The sequence below is a fragment of the Semicossyphus pulcher genome, unplaced genomic scaffold (genome assembly GCF_022749685.1).
Source record: "Semicossyphus pulcher isolate SPU_LCO1_2020_fin unplaced genomic scaffold, fSemPul1.0.p SCAF_14, whole genome shotgun sequence".
NCBI classification, from domain to species: Eukaryota; Metazoa; Chordata; class Actinopteri; order Labriformes; family Labridae; genus Semicossyphus; species Semicossyphus pulcher.
The window spans coordinates 13,249,139-13,268,109 of NW_027211648.1; the positions used below are offsets into that span (position 1 = coordinate 13,249,139).

Genomic DNA, 18,971 nt, shown 5'->3' on the forward strand with positions numbered 1-18,971 from the left:
AATGATCGGCAGATCCGGAGTCAAACCTGCGATCAGTGCGACGAGGACTGTAGCCTCTGTACATTGGACGCCTGCCCTACCGACTGAGCTAAACAGCGCCCCCGGTGGTTAGATCTTTATTGTATCTATAACTCATTCAGTCATTTATCAAACTCGGCTCCGACAAATTTGGAACGATGTTCAAGCGCTGCTCGGACGGAGACGGGCAGCAGAGATTAGCGTGTCGATCCGGAGTTTTGTGTTTACATCAATGCTGATCAGAGCTGAGGCCGCGTCTACTGCAGAGTCATTTGACCCGGGTCTGAATGCCGATTGTAACCTTTCCCAATGAGCAAAAAACCCGGGTGTTAGCGGATTTTTGGCCAGTGGGAAAGCGGCTTAACCGGGAGCAGCTTGTAATTTTTTCCTCATATGTCGCACTAGACACCCAGTCTGTAATACTGCAAATGCAAAGGCTTTCATCAGTGGGCCATAGGCTCAATCACCATTGTGTTACCTCTTTCGGCGATAGACAGTAACTTAACAGACATTTATTTGAATGAAAATCTTTGACATAATCACATTAAATCTGCAATTTCCTGTCTGTGTCCCCTTCTTTGTTAGTGGAGTGCAACAGCGACAGCGAGGATGAAATTGTGGCTCATAAAAGACGACATCAGAACAAGGTCAACCCGTTGTCGTCACCAGAAGTGGTGAGCAATGCCTGTTCATATTAGAGCGTCTTGTTCTGTCCAAAATAATCAGTTAAATGTCACTTTAAGATTTAGAAAGCCAGAAAATATTCACATTTAAGAAGCTGGAAGCAGGAATTGAAAGCTAATGTTGCTTAAAAACCCAAAACGAAACAGCAGCCCGGACATCTCAGTCAGATGTGTGACTCAGACGGGCTCAGGCTGCCTCTGTCGATCATCATCGAGGTATCTGGCAGTTGTCATGGCAACAAGCTTGCAAGCAGGGAAGCAGCATTTTAGCTCCTGAAACGTATCAAAACATACTTTTACAATGTATTAAATGAAAATAGCACACAATGGGTTGTATCAACAGACACATGTCGGGTGTGTGTATGTAAAGTGTGTCATGTTTTGTTTCTGCTAGTCAAAGATCTGCAGCGACGTGGACTCCCCGCTTGTTGTGAACAGGAAACGTGCCGCTGCATTAAATACAGTAAGATCTCTTCATTAGCACACGGCGGATCCGATTTCAACTCTTTCCCTATGTGCATCAAATATAATGATTACCTCACAGTCTTAAAGGTTTAACAGCATGCGGCTTCATTAACCTTAAACAGTGTGAAGTATTAGACTAATTAATTCTCTTCATTGGTCTCCAGACTGATGAAACGGAGAGCGGAGCCGTTTCTGATGAGGATTTCCAGAATGAGTCTGTGTTCATACACAGAGCCGCAGCCGCTGAGAGACAAGGAGTCCAACAGAGCAAAGACAAGGTGTGTGTGTGCAACAGGTGGCACTGTAGGCTGCTGTGATGTGAATCTGTATTGTATCATTATTACTCATCATTTTACATCACCATAAACAGCACCTGGTTTGTTGTTTTCCTCCTGGTTGTACTGTAGTGTAGAATTAGAATGTGTGTTACAGATATAGCCGCTTTAAAGACACAAAATGCAGCCCCCCTCTGTTTGTCTTGCTGCCCAAAAATGACACCTTCCTCCAAACAACAGAAAAATGTCAACTCCATAAATATCCGTCAGTCGCACAAACATCTTCGGCATCTGTCAAGCTTTGACATTTTCCGTCTTTCCTTCCACAGCGCGCCGCAAGACGAAAAGGGCGTCAGTTCCTGGACGCGGAAGCAGAGCTGTCGGAGGAGGGCACAGACGTGTCGTCTGACGAGGAGGACGGAGACGAACAGAACCGCTCTCTTGAAGGCTTCGTGGTCAACAACACGCACTTCTCTGAGGGACTGAACGGTACAACAACAGTTATTCAAAGATTTTATTAAAGTAAGTTAAGTTTGCCACTCACACACTCTCTGCTCTGCGTGTCAGACTCAGAGATGTGCGGGGTTTACCTGAAGTCAGTGAGAAGCCCTGCAGTCCAGGGCAAGTTTAAAATGTCCTACAAAAATCAACACAACATGGACATATTCTCCCAGGTATACTTTATTTGTTAGTCTCATTTTATAAAGTAAATGCAGATAAAAACATGTTATAAAGTAACAATCTTTGTCTCAGGTGCCTGAGATGGATGAAACGTACGCAGAGGACAGCTTCGTGGTTGGAAGTGAGGTGGAGGAGGTGGAGAGCAGCGAGGAAGGGGAGGAAAACATCGAGCTCATGCCCGAGGACTCGTACGTGGAAGGGCGGAGGCAGTACGCCACCAGACGGCGTGTGTTCATTCACAAAGCTCGAGCTGGGGCTAAAACTGCAGCTGAACCTGCACCGGAGCAGAAAGCCAAACGCTCCCGTGTCATTCGCGTTCAGGATTCTAGTGAGGATGAGACAGAGGAAGTTGGTAGAAAGAAAAGTCTCACAGCGGAGGGTGGTGCTGCTGCCCCCTCGTGGACAAAGACGGTACTGCAAGAGACCAGCAGACCTCAGCAGCAGCTGCAGAAACCCTCCTCATCCTCCTCCACCTGCTCTTCCTCAACCATGGCATCAAAGGTGTTGATGTTGAGCAGGGCGAAGAGATGCTCGGTGACTGCAGAGGAGCAAAATGAGAGGTAAAGAAGTCCTCATATAGTAGCGCACAAACACAAACATGCATCACCCACTGAAGCAGGGATTTCAGTGTGGATTACGGCCCCCTGGTGGGCCATAAAGGTACTTCAGGTGTCATTTACAATAAATAAATGTCCTGCAGGTGTCGCCAAAGGATAGAAAATCAGCATGTGCTCTCTGATGAACTAGACTTTGCAAAGCCAGATTTGCTGCCACCCTCCAGGAAACAACCCCAGGTACACACACACACACACACAGAGCTGTCCATAGGGTAGTATAAAGAGACCCGCCTTAATTAACTTAGACACATGATCTACAAGTCAGTAAAGCTTAAAATGAACTAGAGTGAGTTTTTCCTTTGTCCAGGCTCTCCCGGCCTCCTCCTCAGTCCCTCAGATATCCCCAGCCCTGAATGCCTCCGTCAGTGCGTCTCCTGCTCCGCCTGGGCCCGTGAGCATCCTGGCCGACAGTCGTTGCATCAGCAGCGGAGTGGAGCTCATGGCCAGCCTGCGTCAGCGTCACGGAGCCACCGTCCACATCTGCTCGCTGGACGGCAGCTACTTCATCGTCAGCAACCGCATGGCCGCCGAGAGGCACAGCCAATCAGATTTGGCCTCGATGCAGAACAGGAAGCGGCTGGCTGAGAGAGTGAACAGCCTGCAGGGACTGTTTGAAAGAGTTTGTCTGATAGTGGAGAAGGACAAGACCAAGCCAGGTCAGCCAGACTGTTGATCCGATGACTGAATATTCAGCCAAATGTGAAGTTCATATTTTAGGTTTCGATTGAATAACATATTCTTGTTCTCTGTAATCATCCTGGTCTCAGGTGAGGCGTCACGCCCCTTCCAACGAACTCGTTACTATGACAACACTCTGACAGCACTGGTGCGCACCGGGGTTCGCTTGCTGTGGAGCAATGGCCCCGAAGAGAGCGCAGGCCTGCTGGCAGACCTGGCTCAGCTGGAGCAGCGTAAAGGTCAGGGCATCACTGTCCCACTGGAGGTCAAAGGGCAGCACAGGCAGCAGAGCCTGCAGCTGTACTCCAGCCTGCCCTCTGTCAACCACGCCCACGCCCTCAGCATGAGCCACAACTTCGGCTCCATCGCCCAGCTCATAAACAGGTACAGGGAGCGTGTGTGTGAAAAACAAGGACAGAATGCTGTCTTTCTCGTCTTTACTCCGTGTAGCCTCTCCTCTCACCTCCCTTTGCTCCTCCTGCAGCTCCGTTGAAGCCATAGAGAAAGGCGGGTGTATGAGTCGATCCAGAGCTGAGGAGGTCTACCGCTTCCTGCGCTACTCCTGCGACCCCGTCCTCATGCACACTTCAAAAGCAGGAAAAAACAGCTAGCAGGTTCAGGGAAACACTGTGGGGATTTGTTGCTGATAAACTTTTCCTGCTTTTCATTTTGCACCATCGTTTTCTGTTTCAGCCACCAGATGCTGAATGACTTTGCTACATACAGTAACCACACTACCTGTGAGAGCCTCGGGACATTGGTTCGACATTGTTGCACAATAAAGGGAACACTACTCAAATTCCATTTGTATGATGTGTAATACAACAGCTTTCTTTATGCAAGGAATACTATTTGCTTTATTCTATATTTTTACAATCATTTGGGTGAGAATGTTTCCTTTTGGACTCCTGTGCTACAATCCTGTACAGACTGATTATAAGAACATAATGTTTAATTGACACTTGAATAACTTATTGCTTTGTTGTCAAAATAATGAATATATTTGTTTACAACCTTATTCTGAAAGAGATTAATGTGGTGACAAAACTCCTTAATAAACAGTGCTTTTTGTACATTAGTGTCAGGAAGTTTTTTGTTCCCCCGTCAATCTCGGGACCCGTTGGCTATTGTCTGAGAGCCTCTGGGAACAACAGTAAACATGTCGGGCGTGTCTGCTTTAGCCAGCGATTGGCGATAAACGACTTCCAGTCAAGACTTCCTTTTCTGCATGCTGCATTGTTTACAGTCCAATTAGCAACTTGTGTTTGGATCGAAAGTGAAACAAATTTCGCCCCTCGAGATATGTCAGCAAAATAAACAGCGTCATTTCTTGGTTCATTAAATCCACCAGAGAAACGCCCGTTTATCTGTTTCTAGTGAGTCTCGGTATTACTGTAAATATTAAGTTACACCAAGGCTACACTCTGGCTAACTACTGCTGTATTAACCCAAAAAAGAAACAGTTTTTCTTGTGATTTACTTTAATTTACGGGTCTTAACGTTGCCGAAATTTCAACATCATAATGCAGATTGGTAAAAAGTAAAAAATGAAGCATTGTCAGGTCTGTCCTGGAGAGGAAAAGAAAACTACCTCTAAAACGCTCGTTTGTTGAACGGAGGTCGGATCGATCATTTCTGATGCATTCGAGGAAGTTGGGAAATCTGAACGCTGAACGGCTTTCATGACGCAGCGTCAAGGGAATTGATCTCAAGTTGAATTTTAGATCTAGAATTGATTGTTAGCTGAATTTACATGCAGATGTCTCTTTATAGAGATTAATAAGACGCTAAATCATCCTCAGATGACCGCTGATGGGAGCCGGGATGTCATTAAGGGGCATTACGTTCTTTTGACCTCCACATGGACTTTTTCCTGCATACGCCGCAGCCTGCTGATGCGTGATTGGTCAATATTACTCGGACTGCAAGATTACTACAAACGGAAACCAGAACAACTGCCATCCCTAAAATCCACGTCGCTGTAAATAGAGATGAGTTCCCAGTGAATGTGTCTGCTTTAATATGTAAAGTCTGTAATACTCACCTTTAACCACTCGAGGGAAGTCTGTCATTTCTTAAACAGAACATTTATCAGATAATGTGTATTTCTTTTAACAACTTATCCATTGATTCATTCTGTTTCTTGTTTAGGGTTGTGAGGTTGTCTGAAAACTCATTGAAATATTAAACTTATAAATATCCAAAATATTGAGGTGACAGCCGTACTAAGAACCTTCAGAAACATGAGGAATATGTGGCTTTTATTCACTGCTCTCTCAAAGAAGTACATCATGTGCATGTTGCTTTGGGGCAAGAGATTTTACACAAGCAAGTGCAGAACACAAAGGCAACATTAGACAGTTAAAGCAGCCCTTTTACAAACATGTATCCTCCACCAGTACAGTCAGACAAATGTACAGGACAGAATTGTAATTACAGGAAATCTCAAAACGTGTTGCACCTTTCTGCTTAAAGGAGGACAAAAAAAACACCACCTTATTCACATTATGTACATTATGTGTCGGCAACCCCAAAGCATTTTCAGGTATGCACTTCAGACTGCAGAGAAGTAACAGCAGCATCAGTTCAGGACTGCAGACAGATGGAAGAAGGTAACAGCTTGTGTCAAATGCAGTTAGCGGTTATACCTGTTCTGTTTAACGTGTGAAAGTTTATATTTTAAGCTTACAAAATGTGAAGCGTTTGTTACTGTGTGTCCTATAATGACTGTCCTTGTTAACATTGAGAGGTCCTAACCTCCTGTCCAGTTATTTAAATAGTTTAAGGGTCAGATTTAGAAGCTTCCGGACAACAGAAACACACATAGTGTGGTTTCTATCTTTGGTGCTGAAGGCTTGAACTTAAAATGCAAGTCTGTTTTTGGCAGAAAAAGACGTATCCCTCCACAGATAAAAAAATACAATATGTCAGATTGTAAGAACAAAATCGTCACCATGAATTCCACTCCTTCAAAATTCACCGGAGTGTAGTGACTCGGGTGTTTCATGATTATTCACAAAAAGGTGCGACAAAGGAGACGCTGTAACTTCCTCTGACTCACAACATTTTGGTTTCTAAAAAGCCCACTTTTAACAAGTCAGCAGTGTAACAAAATCTTGCATTAGTGGTAAATAAAAAATCTGTTTTAAGAGAAAACTTGTTTTAACTGTACAAGTGCTTAATATGATACCATAAGGTGCTTTCTTTGGACACTGTACAAAAACGATGAAATCAGCATCAGGTTTGGTTTCAGGCAACGACTCCGTCATAAGTTAACCTTTAAAAATAAGTTATTAAGCCGGAATTTTCTGTGTTGAAACATGTCTATGGCACATGACGTCTGAGCTCATAAATCATGACCAACAGATTGTTAAAGTAGACAAAGATAAAAAGAGTGGTGTAACATCACTTGATTAAAACCTTAGACAGCATCCTAGACTTAAAATCCAGCAGCTTCTCTTAGGAGAGTTCAATTTTATACACAGTTGTAACTTAAAAAAAAAAAAAATCTAAATGAATGTACACCAGGAGCTTGTTCATGTACATTTAAGTGTTCTTTGTAACCGTTAGGATTGGATGCTAAAATGCTGTGTTCACACTAATGAAGATAAAAGTAAGGGGAGGACTTGACCTGGAGTTAACATGGAGAGAATACAGACTGACTGAATTAAAATAATTTACCGCATCGTTTCACTTTGGTTAGTCTTCAAAAAGGAGCGGTGCAAACGCATTAATGTTCACCAGAATGCCACGCTTTGTAAACTCCTTTTGGAAATCATTAACTATCGAGGACGCTTCATGCACGTGTCAAAGTGGAGAGCGGTTTTTAAACATGATTTATTCTATTAGGACCTGAACACAGCATTAAAGACAGAAGAAGTGTTTCGTTGTAATTTTAGGAACATTTGTAACTGTTACTGCACAGCACGGTACAGTAACTCATGTAACCGTCAAGTTTTCTTAATTCATTAAAACAAGTATATAAAACCAAGGACTTTAAAAATAGACCATATTTACAAGTGCAGCTTTTACCTTAAAATATATATTATTTAAATACTACATGTGGTCACTTTGCTGACGCTTCATGGGCAGGTATCAGTTCACCTTTCTCGCTATAGACACCTGTTAACAGATCATAGACCTGCCTGAAGCAGCAACTTCCATCTGTACTCGATGGATCAGCTGATGACTGTAGTAATGCTCACTGCTGCGCGAGCGGCTGCGTCTGCGTCTGCGTCTGCAGAGGCTGCAGCTGCACAGACTGCGGCTCAGAGTCCTGCATGCTACACTCTTCTCCCTCACGCATGTAGATTAAAAAGAGAGTCACTGTCGCAAACGTGGTAGCGTTCACCGGAAACGCGCGCAGCAAAGTGGAAGTGAGTCCGCGAGAGAACACCCTCCAGCCCTCCTTCTTCAAGCTCTGCCTGACGCAGTCCATGATGCCGCTGTACTGGTTGACCCCGCCGACTCCATCGGCCTGAAGACGCGACTTGATCACATCCACAGGATAGGTGGAGATCCAGGAAGCGATGCCGGACATCCCACCGGCAAACAACAGCTTGAGGATCATGTAAGGATCTTCTGGCTCGCAGCCCAGAGAGCGTGTCAACGTGTCATAGGCGAGAAAGTACACACCAAAACCCGGCGTCTCGCGCAACAGGGTGGTCACCATGCCGCGGTTGATGCCTCGGATTCCCTCCCTATTGTAGATTCTCACCAGACAGTCCAGGGAGTTCTTGTACATCTTCCTCTTAGACTTTTTCTCTCCGGTCCCTTGCAGCTGCATGCGCGTCTTGGCCAGCTCCATCGGGCAGCAGATGACGCACTGGATGGCTCCTGCAGACGCTCCCGCCAGGAACTGGTTGAGAGGCGTGTCGCGGCCAAGCTTGCGCATGGCGTTGCCTTGGACACCGAAAACGATGGCGTTGATGAAGGTAAGGCCCATCATTGGAGAGCCGATGCCTTTGTAGAGACCAAGCATCTGCACAAAGAACGACAAGATTACTGGGATGGCTGACGAAACTCCGAGGTGTTGTGTTAATATTTGTATCATTGCTGAAAAATGAGTCATCAGTGCACCCTTATAATAATTACTCTTTCGTCAGCTCAAAGGTACACTCATATGTGTTTAATGCCCCACAAAATAAAGGAACTGATGAACACGCAAACATTTACTTGCAGGATAAAATGACTTTGATCCCTTTCAGCCCTAATGATTTAAATACACCAACACTGAAATTGTAACATGAATGCTCAGTTGTGGAAGATAAAACCGTAAACTTTCAAATCAAACTGTCATAACAATATTAATATTTTACTGCAGGAGGAACACACACACAATCTGATACATCCATGTGGACTATGAGAAATCCACTGAGACCAAGTATGCTCCTCTGAGCTCAAATGGCAACGTGTCCAAAGCTTTATTTAGCCCGTGCAGGAATAAGGTCCGCTCTGACCCCGGCTAACAGACACACCCCCACTAACACCCCATGTTAGGAGCATGCTGGCTGAGACAGTACTGTCACTGGATACTTTAATTAGAACAACTACGCACATTGGCATAGACAGCAGCAGCATGGCTACACAGATTACATCACAGCCATGCAGACAATTTTTAGTGAATGATTGGATTTAAAAAGTCGTAAAACATTAAGAGCGTTTGAAAAGCTCACCGACTCCTGGCGTATGATTGACTGGAAGCAGTGAAACGTCCCGCGGTACAGAGGTCTGTCCACATTTTGAACTTGAAGTCTCACCTGTGGATGACAGAACCCCTGTTAGTGTGACAGATCAATGAGGCCAAAAAGGGCCACAACAACTACATACCATATATAATAATAATAATAATAATAATAATGGTAATAATACAGGTTTAAAAGGAAACAAGCAGGTGTTTGCATGGTACTTCTCAGGGTACAAAATAAGAATGCTTAGAGGGTGCAACACGAGGGAGAGAAAATGAAGATGTACAAAAAGCTAAATGTCTGTTCTTTATACTATACTAAAGACAAGACATTGGGTGAGGGGGGGGGTAAAAAAAAAGACCTTGACCATACTTACTAGGTCACATTTCCATGGAGAGGTTGTTTATTTCTCTCTCTCATCTACAACACAGTGACACTGCTGCTGTTAAAGACAGCTCTCCCTCAGACACCGGCTCAGAGAGAAATGACATTGAAAGCAAGGAGTAAAAGAGCTACAACCAAACCATGTCTATCTTTATGTACGAGGAGGCTGTAATTACAAACAATTGTGTACTATATTTAAAACTGCCTTGCCATTACCTTAAAAGCTAGCAGCCTTATATGAAAACAGATGATAGTTACTTGTAAAACACAGGAAGGCAAATGGAGTATTAGCATGTTAACTTCCTGTTTGACCTATAGCACTTCCTGCTTTCATAAACGATAACTGTATGGGGTAAGAGAGTCATTCAGAAACTAAATGCCAGTAACTGAAGCCAACATCCAAAAATAGCTTATGATAAATGATGACTTCATTACATTTAAAAAAGAAACTAAGTAAACTTCTTGTTCTTAAGAAATAAAGACATACAAGCAAAACCACAAAAAAAAATCTAGGCCTACTTAATTTCATTTTCTTTCATAGTAATATCTTTGTACCAATAATAAAAAAAACTTAAGCTTGTCTGGATTCAAATCCAGGCTGCCAACAGAGACGTCCGACTTACAATATTTTAACTGTCAAGTGCTGGATTGTGTCATTGCCTAACATAAGTAAACAGTGAACAGGATTGAACAGACACCCACCTTCACAGTGTCAAAAGGATGTCCGACCAAAACACCAGCAGCACCTGAAAAACAGGAGACAGGATTCAAACCAGAAGTACTTTTTTTTATTTTTGACCTGATAAAAACACACTACAGCAATGTACACCTAAAGCTTTACAATGCAACTTTTTGATTCCAGTGAGACATTGGGTCGTATGATCATCATCTCATGTGGGAACAGCGAACACGCCATCCCCCTGAGACTGATCAGCTGGTCACTGCACTGTTCCAAGTGATGACGGCTTAATAGTGGCCTGTCCTTGACTTATGCTAATGAGCAAAAAAATCAATCATACAACAGTAACATCTCACCATAGCAATCTACAAATGTAACACACTTATACTCCATTGTAAAAAGACAATATGTTGACATGACAGATTTTGATTAAGGGGAACCAAAATGTAATTTGTTTCTTATTGAGTCTGATCCAAGTCTGCAAACATGTGCATTTGCGGACAACTTTTGTGATCCATGGCAGTGTCTGAAGTACTGCAATATGATATTACAATTAACAGTCTAATGCACACTAAGTCCCAATCTTTACAGTAAACACAGCAAAGGGCATCGACTCTTAAGTGGACTATTTGAGGCCCCTTGGTGTGTGTGAAAGTTTAGGAGGACCTGGCCTTGGGCAAAGACAAAACATCTGCCAAAATTCCCAAGGGTTTAAGGTGAGGCTTTGATGCCTCCATTCAAACAGGAAGAGATATTTAACTTTTGGTCCAATCTGTAGAGGGTTACTCCCTAGCCCGGACTGGCGAGAATTGTTTCACAGTGTAGTGAGGAGGAAATTGTCTAAAATAATAATGAGAAAAAGATGATGACATCCTGTTTTGGTTCTCTATAACAACTCTTTCATTTTCATTTTTAGTCAGCGGCAAGAGCAATTGTATTTCCCATGAATCTATCAGTTTCCTGTGCGTTCATCCATAAATCTCATGAATTACAACATAGCACATAAACACCCCTCCCTGTGTGTGAGCCACAGGTATGGAATGTGTCATCAAACTTAACGTTACATCCGGTATTTCCACATTATGCTTAAAACTTACCTACATATTACAAAATGCATTTCATTTGAGTCTTTAAACTGTCCTAATTGTTTGCCCAAAATGTATCTCAGACTTGGCACCCAACATTATCGCTTGCGCTCTACGCATTGCTCGACAACGGGAAAAATTTGAAAGCTTGCTTATGCTTATGCTAATGCTAGTCGTTAGCTTAGACTTGTTAATCTGGCTAACGTGGCTAGACAATCATCAATACTGCTGCGTTCCAGACAACTGGGAACTCAAGAACTTCCCAGTAGAAATGTCCGACTTCCGAACTGTGAAGTCTGGAAAGCAGCATTTTTCCTACCGCCGACTAGAAAAACTGCTTTGAACGCCATTCAAAGTTCCTACTTGTGAACTCGGAGCAGATGCATCTACCCCGACTTCATCTTCGGAAGTCGATATTTCTACTGTGAAGTTCCCAAGTTCCCAGTCGTCTGGAACGCAGCATAACTACTTACCTCCTATGCAGCCCGCAGCGAAGTCCAATGCCATTCCCTCAAAAATCTAACCGTTGGAATTTGTCAATCTAACTCGGTGGCTGACAAATATACTTCAAAAGCGCTTAATGTGTACTTTGTTGCAAATTATGTCCAGGAATCTGTCTCAGCTTCGTTATTTACAAGTCCAGGCTTGGTGTCAAGCCAAGCTGACTAGCTCTGTTTTCAGACGCTGCTGATGCTGAGCAGACGTTAGATAATGATAATCAATCACACGGACTCTTTGCCTGGAACCGGATTGAAACTGTGACAGGTCAAATGTGCTGATGTGTCCTCACTCTCACCACTAGAAGTGGTCGTCGTGCCAAACCTTTGCTATTTCTGTACCGCGAGAGGAGGCGGAGGTTCAGTGTGGGAGAGAAGAAGCGTGTTTGCTCTTTTTTAAAGCAGCCCAATAGGATTACCTGACAGGAGGCAACTCCCCAAGCGGCTGCTGTCCGCCCCTCTCGCCCATTGGCTGCTGCCGGGTGGAGCTGCAGAGGACGCTTTCAAACTGTCGCTGCTTCACAGCCAAAATCAAACAGTGTTATCACGGTGCCCGTCATCACTATGGGCTGGACACCGATACATACTGATAATTTAGCAGGGTGACTATTAGGAAGTCATGTTGCCTATATTATGCTGTGCCAAGTGCAGGATACCGCACTGTACACAAGTAATGGTTGAATGAATCTCAGTACAGCTACTAAGTTGCTGTACAAAGGAACAATTTTGAAGATTCTTCTCAAATATTTACATTTCTGCTACTTTCTGTCTGCACTATGCACTATGGGCAAATGTTGCACTATTAACCTCTCTACACTTGACCTACAGCTGTGTTTAACTTACTTTTCAGGTGAAGATTTTTCATATAAAACATGTGACAGGTTTAAAGATGTTGTAAATGCTAATAGATACAACTATACAAGAGTATATCAAGTAGTTAAAAGCTGCCTTAACAACATTAAAATGCTACATGTACATATTGTTGTCTTCTTCCACTGCAGGTTTTTTGTATATATTATACATATTTTGTTGATGATGTATTCATATGTATTATTATTATATCTGTTTAAGATAAAACTTAATTGATTCACAAGCTTCCAGGCTGTACAAATAGATCTGAAATTAGCTCTATCTTTATGAGCTGCCACATTGAAATTTAGACATGGATGCAACATTAATTAGAATCCAACCAGGTATATTGTTCTCAAATGGGATGTTCTCCATAATGAGTAGTTTTTCTTTTGATGCTTTAAGTATAAGCAGCAAATGAAGCCAAGTGGCTTTATAAACAGATGTAGCAGAAAGAGAGAAGAGAAAGAGGGAGACAAACAGGTAGGGAAGGGACTGAAGGATACAAAGATCATTAATTATTTTGACACCAGCTCATACATTTTACAGATGTCCCAGGCTGACAGGTGAAGGTGCATCTGTTGTGTAACAGGGCTGACTATTTGAAATTCACAGCAGAACCCCTCCCCCTCCAAAACAAAGCACTTGAGTAATCCTGTCTGTTAACCATTGCACCTGAAGTGGAAGTTTTGGCAAAAGATTTTCCAGATAAATGTTTTTACTTACTGAATCACACATGTGTGACATCTAAAAGCACTCAGTGAAACTTTTCCACTGAAAGGCCATAAACAAGAATCCATTAATGAAGTTAGCTGTATAGGTAGAAGTATCCATTCCAACACATTGTTCCCTGGGCTTTTGTTTTGATTTACACAGTAGTTATTTATATTAACCCCAAATTTTAAAGGAAGTTGTTCTATTTATTAGTAATTTTTAAATGAACTCACATCAGATCTATTAACTGATGCAGAAGTCATCACTACATCTTCCCTGAAATGTTCAGATTTATATCAGTTGTTTGGCCATTTTCTCAATTTAAGACACCAGAGTTATTTGTTCTTATAATGTCAGCAGCATGAGCAAGTAACAGATTTTGTGCATCCGTGGGTTAACTATTAAATGCCCATTGTTTAAGTAACATTTGTTGAAGATTTCATTTTGTTATTATTGTATGTTCTGTTTGTGCTCGATACCACGTGGTCATGGCTTTGCGTCAAAAATAGATTAAAAATAAATAAAGAAAAAGAATAAGTACCAATTAGTTTAATTACAACAATATAAATATTTTTAAGATCCCACATTGTTACCCTATTAATCAATAACTTTTGTTCCATAGTTGATACAGTGCAAGTACACAGTTAGTAGAAAAAAATGACACTGTAACTCCAAAGTAACTAGGCTGTATGTTGATTTTTGTTGTTAAAGTACTGTTTAATTCTTGACATTAAATTAAACACTGTACGTAGACCATGCTTAGAGCAAGAGTTACCTTAAATCACTTCCCTTTTCTTGATGGATTCATTTGCTTTAGTTCCCTTGAGTAAGTCTAAAAGCCTACAAATTGGCATGTGCTCAAACCCTCAACAAGATTACGTCTCATTAAATTTTTCCAGGAAAACTTAAGACTTCTGAATCAACATTGTAACAGTGGATTTGTATCTGTGTTAGTAATTAAGCAGCTTCTACAACAACAACAAAGTACATTTGTATTCTGCTTTAATTGTACATCCTCCTGAACTGACTTCAGGTCAGGGAGTCGAGCTCATGTGACGTTACAGCAGCGCTGAAAACACAAACATTCCATGAAGATAAATGTGTACATTTGGTGCATCATGATGCTAACAAGTAGCATAACAATTAGCCTTAAGGTGTTGGCAATGCCATGCTTCATCTAACACAGAGAAGGGCATCATGACTCCTTACATTTACATTAAGAGTTGTCTCCAGTCCTGATGCAAACTATTAGAAACTGTCCTTCTTCCAGATGCAAATTACAGTAGTTGTCAATGGAAAAAGCTGGATCAATTACAGGTTCTTGTACTGAAATTAGAGACAACGTGACAGCTGAGCAGCTACAAGTTAAAATTTAAAGGCCTGGGTGTCATGAACTGCTTGACTGTCTCATCTGTGACTTGTTTGCGTCGCTCTTGGTGCTGGGCAATCATTGGCTGCAGAGTCTCGATCAAAAGCTTCTTGAGTTCTCCCGTTAGGAGAGCTCCACTTGCGTAGTCCTGCAGAGGTGAGATTGAATGAGTGAAAGCGTAAGAGAGGAAGTTCTCAGAAAGTAAGTTGAAAAAAGATTCAGACGGCAGAATGTGGGTCAAAGCAAAACCGACAAAGTTCTCTGTGCCCTCACCTGTTTGATCTTCTCGAGCTGTTCGTCATCCTCCAGGAAGAATGTCAGGTACATGAAGGAAACATCAACCTCTGGGTTTCCACCATACTGCCTGTGCTCTTCCACTGTGTCTTTTCCTCCCGAGAATGCATGTTTGTTGATCTGTAAATAACAGTACATTTGTCGAATCAGTTACATGCAATATAAAGTGTGACTACTAATAACCATTAACTGATTGAAGCACCTTGTTTTTGATTTGCTTAGGCGTGTCAGTGAGGAAGATAGAAGAGTTGGCATCGCTGGCACTCATCTTCGTCTGCGCCCCCTGCAAGGCGGGGAAGAAGGTGGAGTGCAGCAGGGCAGGTTTGGGATAGCCGATCCTTGGAGCTACGTCACGAGTCATTCTGAAGTAAGGGTCCTGGATGGGCAAGAGGAGAGGCACAAGAACATGTCATTGTAAAATGACATTTTTGTATGTACTGTTGATATCCCTTACTGTAATGCTGTCCTGACCTGGTCTATGGCACAGGGGATGAGACACTGTATGTCCTTCCTGCTTCCAAAGATCTGTGGGAAAGAGCTACTGAAGGACGGGGCTGCCTGGATGGCCGGAAAGCTGATCTTTCCTGAAGAGATAAGAATAATAAACACAATAAATGACTGGCAAAGAATTAAGACAATTACACTCTAGAAATAGAAATTATTATATAATAAAAACAACAAAACAGGATTACAGTGAAATGTTTTTGTACATCAGAAATATTCAGCAGCACATTGTGCCCTGTTTTGGGGAGTATGGGACAAAAGACTGAATGGAAACTGATTTTCCTGTATTAAACACTTCATATTTCTTTGTCTTTCAGAAGCAGTGTAAGTAGAAACCAATGATTATTCCAAGAAATGCATTTAAAAATAAAGGTTTTTCTGTTGTCTTACCAATGCAGTCACTGTCTGTGAAGCCAAAGATGCCTTTGACTTGGTTGAATGTCACATGCTTCTGGACCTTCACCACATTCCTGTAGAATTCAGGACATGCACTGCAGACAAAAAAAGAAATGTTAAAAATCCGACAAAAATATAAAATACTAACCTGATTCAGGGCATATGAAGATGTTTTGTGTTTATAAATATACATTTCCTTCGTCATATTTACCCCATGTAGTCGAGGTCAGAGAAGATGAAGGTCTTGTTGACATCAAAGCCGCATGCAATGATGTCTTTGGCATTTTCAACAGCGAAGCGGTGGCACTCCTCTAGTGTGAGATCCTTCCACAGGTACTTCTCATCATCAGTCAGCTGGACCACCAGGGGGATGTCGAATACATCCTGCAACCATCTGCAACAAGGAGGTGAGTTTAAGTTATAACTGTAACTAAAATATTCGTGGAGTTTCAGCTGTACTGGTGAAGGATCTATATCATAGCTTGAGATGGTGCCTTGCTGATAAAAAGCTTAAACAGTTAGACAGATCTTTGGTGTAATACATTACAGAGGGAGAACTCACTTGGTGAAGATGAAGGGGATGAGGTGACCGACGTGCATGGCCTCTGAGGACGGACCTCTGCCAGTGTAGAGGTAGAAGGACTTTTGCTTCTCATACGCATCCAGTACCTGATGCATGTCTCTGTAAGAAAAAGCAGTAAGAGGAGAGTTAGTGACATTCTCAGTAACTTCTGTTGAACTTTTAACATCTGTATGATGACGGCTGGGTCAAAGGTTGAAGATATTTTTATGCTGACACACTTTCTCTCAGCTGATTCAGAATTACTCAATGCCTACAATGAGAAAACATGAAGAGATCAACTTGATGAAATACTGTAACTTCCTAAAATGCTTACCTGTGTGAGAAGAAAATTCCTCTTCGGAGAAAGTGGTGTGGTCTTTGTCCTGAGACCTTTTCTAGTCTGTCCACCAGCTCCTGGTCAATTTTACTGCTGCCAAACCTCACTAATGAAAAATATACAACAAAGTGAATTATTCAGCTGCTGTATAGCTTTAATGACATGTTGCCCTTAAATAACCCCCATGGTAAGAAATATATCACTAACATTATTTCTTTACTGACTCAAAAACTAAAAAGAAACATTTTCCGCAGAACTTGAGCGCATTATGTGAAGGCCTCGTTTCATTCTTGCCTATGAGTTTGTCGTAATCCACTCCCTTTGCGTTGTTGGTGGCAACGTTCCAAGGGTCAACTGTGTCTTCATCATCAGCGCCATCTGCTGCAGGCCCGTTGTCAGGGGCAACAGAGTTTTCTGAGGGCGGACAGCCTGCTTTGTAATCTTTACCCGTCGCCTGTTTGTAGTCCACTTTCAACTTCAGCAGCAACTGGACGGCAGCGTCAACTTCAGCCTGGAGAACCCAAACACTTCAGTTAGATGATACGCACACATAAGAGCATCCAAAGCCCGAGAGAATCAAGTGGAAAAGCTATGCGTTATATTTTTAAGATTTCTACATCCCCTGAATGCAAAATGCAGAGATAACTATGCGTCACATTAATGCACACTGGACTTTTATATTGTCTGTACACTGCACTATTTTGAATGTGATACTGTAAGCTTTTTGCACTCACCAATATCCTGCACATCTGTACAGTTTTTAATTACACCTGTTGTACATATTTTGTATTATACGTATTGTTTTTTTTAACATTTTTATTTTTATCGCCTATTTTGTATCTTGTTCCTTGTATGTGTAAATCTACTTGGCAATAAACCCCGATTCTGATTCTAACTGAAATTCTTTATTTGCGGTGAATTAATATCATATTTTAAAAAACATTTAAATTTTTCAGAAAATTAAGTGACAAATTAATAATAAGTAAAATAAGTAAACAGGAATGTCCCTTTATGGAAAATCCAGTAAATATCCAACATACAAACATACATCACACAGATACAAAAATCATCTATAAAAGTGTCTATAATACGATACAATGATTTGTAACATTGCTCACAATCTTTTAATGCACCCAGAGGTATTACAGGGATACCTTCCATTAGCTACTGATCCCTCACAAATATATATTGCCCTGTAGTAGTAATAGTAGGCTTTATACTGCATATATCCTCATATGCCCCCACTTTGTTATGAGCTATACCATAGAAGGTAAAAATCTAAAAATCAAAACTATCTGTAAAACAAGATACTACTGATAGTAAGTGAGAAAATAACATGAAACAATAACTTTTTGAAGAATTCAGATGTACTAACTCTTTAATGTTAACCCACACAGTCTAATCATTGATTTTTTCATGGCAGTTTACAAGTACTTACTTTCTCAGCTTTAGCTGTTTTTAAGGTTCTGACTGTGTCTCCTTGTGCTGTCAGTTTCTCGTAGAGCTCCATTGGACTCTTGGCTCCTTCCCCGTCTCCCTGACAGTCTGTCATTGTCTTCACACTAGCCAGGTTATAGCAATAAAGAGGTTTATACGTAATTATTGAACAAATGTATAACATAAATGAAGGTTACATGTTCTGAGTAGCAGCTAGTGTTAAAATAATTGAATCACTAAGGCTCGTCTGCATAGATTTACGGTATGTCCATTCACAGCAGTTGAGAAAATCCCATATGTGACCAAACCACAGCTGCCGTTAACTTGTCAGGGCTAGCTAATAGTCAGATACTACCTCTTGGTTTACCTCCCGCGGCCATGTTTTAACAAATACTAAATTACTGTCATTATAATTAATGAGAAACTGATAGAATTTATGATTATACACCGGGTCAAGCAAGCATACCGTACTGTATTCCTCTCACAGGTGACAGCTCCCTCATTCAACTTGCATCAGCTTGTATGATGTTGTGTTTGGATCAAATTCTTCCCAGGCAAACAGAATCTTTCAAAGGGTTCCGTTTTACTGTAGATTAATCCGTACAAAAGTGCCACACAAGAAAGACTTTTATGTACATACAATACGCAGAAGGTTTCTTTTATTAGTTCATATTAATTAAACGAGGAGGAACAAAACCCAAACTCAACGTAAATACATTTAAAACGATTAATTTCGGGAGTGTGGGACAGCCGTTTCAGT

General features: G+C 41.7%; 3 protein-coding genes across 3 annotated transcripts in view; 1 reads left to right on the forward strand and 2 right to left on the reverse strand.

Annotated features, from left to right (window-relative positions):
- The window catches only part of fancm (FA complementation group M), a 50,870-nt gene extending 46,399 nt beyond the window's left edge, over nt 1-4,471 (forward strand). The window contains exons 15-24 of the mRNA XM_069661980.1: nt 604-692; nt 1,096-1,164; nt 1,331-1,444; nt 1,771-1,930; nt 2,009-2,115; nt 2,195-2,682; nt 2,823-2,916; nt 3,047-3,395; nt 3,507-3,801; nt 3,902-4,471. Coding sequence (XP_069518081.1) covers nt 604-692; nt 1,096-1,164; nt 1,331-1,444; nt 1,771-1,930; nt 2,009-2,115; nt 2,195-2,682; nt 2,823-2,916; nt 3,047-3,395; nt 3,507-3,801; nt 3,902-4,028 — 1,892 coding nt within the window. The 3' untranslated portion in view covers nt 4,029-4,471. The remainder of the gene's footprint in view (nt 1-603; nt 693-1,095; nt 1,165-1,330; nt 1,445-1,770; nt 1,931-2,008; nt 2,116-2,194; nt 2,683-2,822; nt 2,917-3,046; nt 3,396-3,506; nt 3,802-3,901) is intronic.
- Nucleotides 4,472-5,679: 1,208 nt separating this feature from the next.
- Nucleotides 5,680-12,036, reverse strand: slc25a29l (solute carrier family 25 member 29-like). Its single transcript, XM_069661981.1, has 4 exons — nt 11,726-12,036; nt 10,191-10,234; nt 9,093-9,176; nt 5,680-8,398 (listed from the first exon to the last, which is right to left on the reverse strand). Exons 1-4 carry the CDS (start codon nt 11,757-11,759, stop codon nt 7,619-7,621), a joined length of 942 nt encoding a protein of 313 aa, XP_069518082.1. The 5' UTR covers nt 11,760-12,036; the 3' UTR covers nt 5,680-7,618.
- Nucleotides 12,037-13,874: 1,838 nt separating this feature from the next.
- Nucleotides 13,875-18,756, reverse strand: wars1 (tryptophanyl-tRNA synthetase 1). Its single transcript, XM_069661795.1, has 11 exons — nt 18,678-18,756; nt 18,213-18,336; nt 17,069-17,285; nt 16,772-16,880; nt 16,438-16,557; nt 16,087-16,269; nt 15,870-15,970; nt 15,447-15,559; nt 15,178-15,351; nt 14,955-15,095; nt 13,875-14,829 (listed from the first exon to the last, which is right to left on the reverse strand). Exons 2-11 carry the CDS (start codon nt 18,324-18,326, stop codon nt 14,671-14,673), a joined length of 1,431 nt encoding a protein of 476 aa, XP_069517896.1. The 5' UTR covers nt 18,327-18,336; nt 18,678-18,756; the 3' UTR covers nt 13,875-14,670.
- Nucleotides 18,757-18,971: the final 215 nt, after the last annotated feature.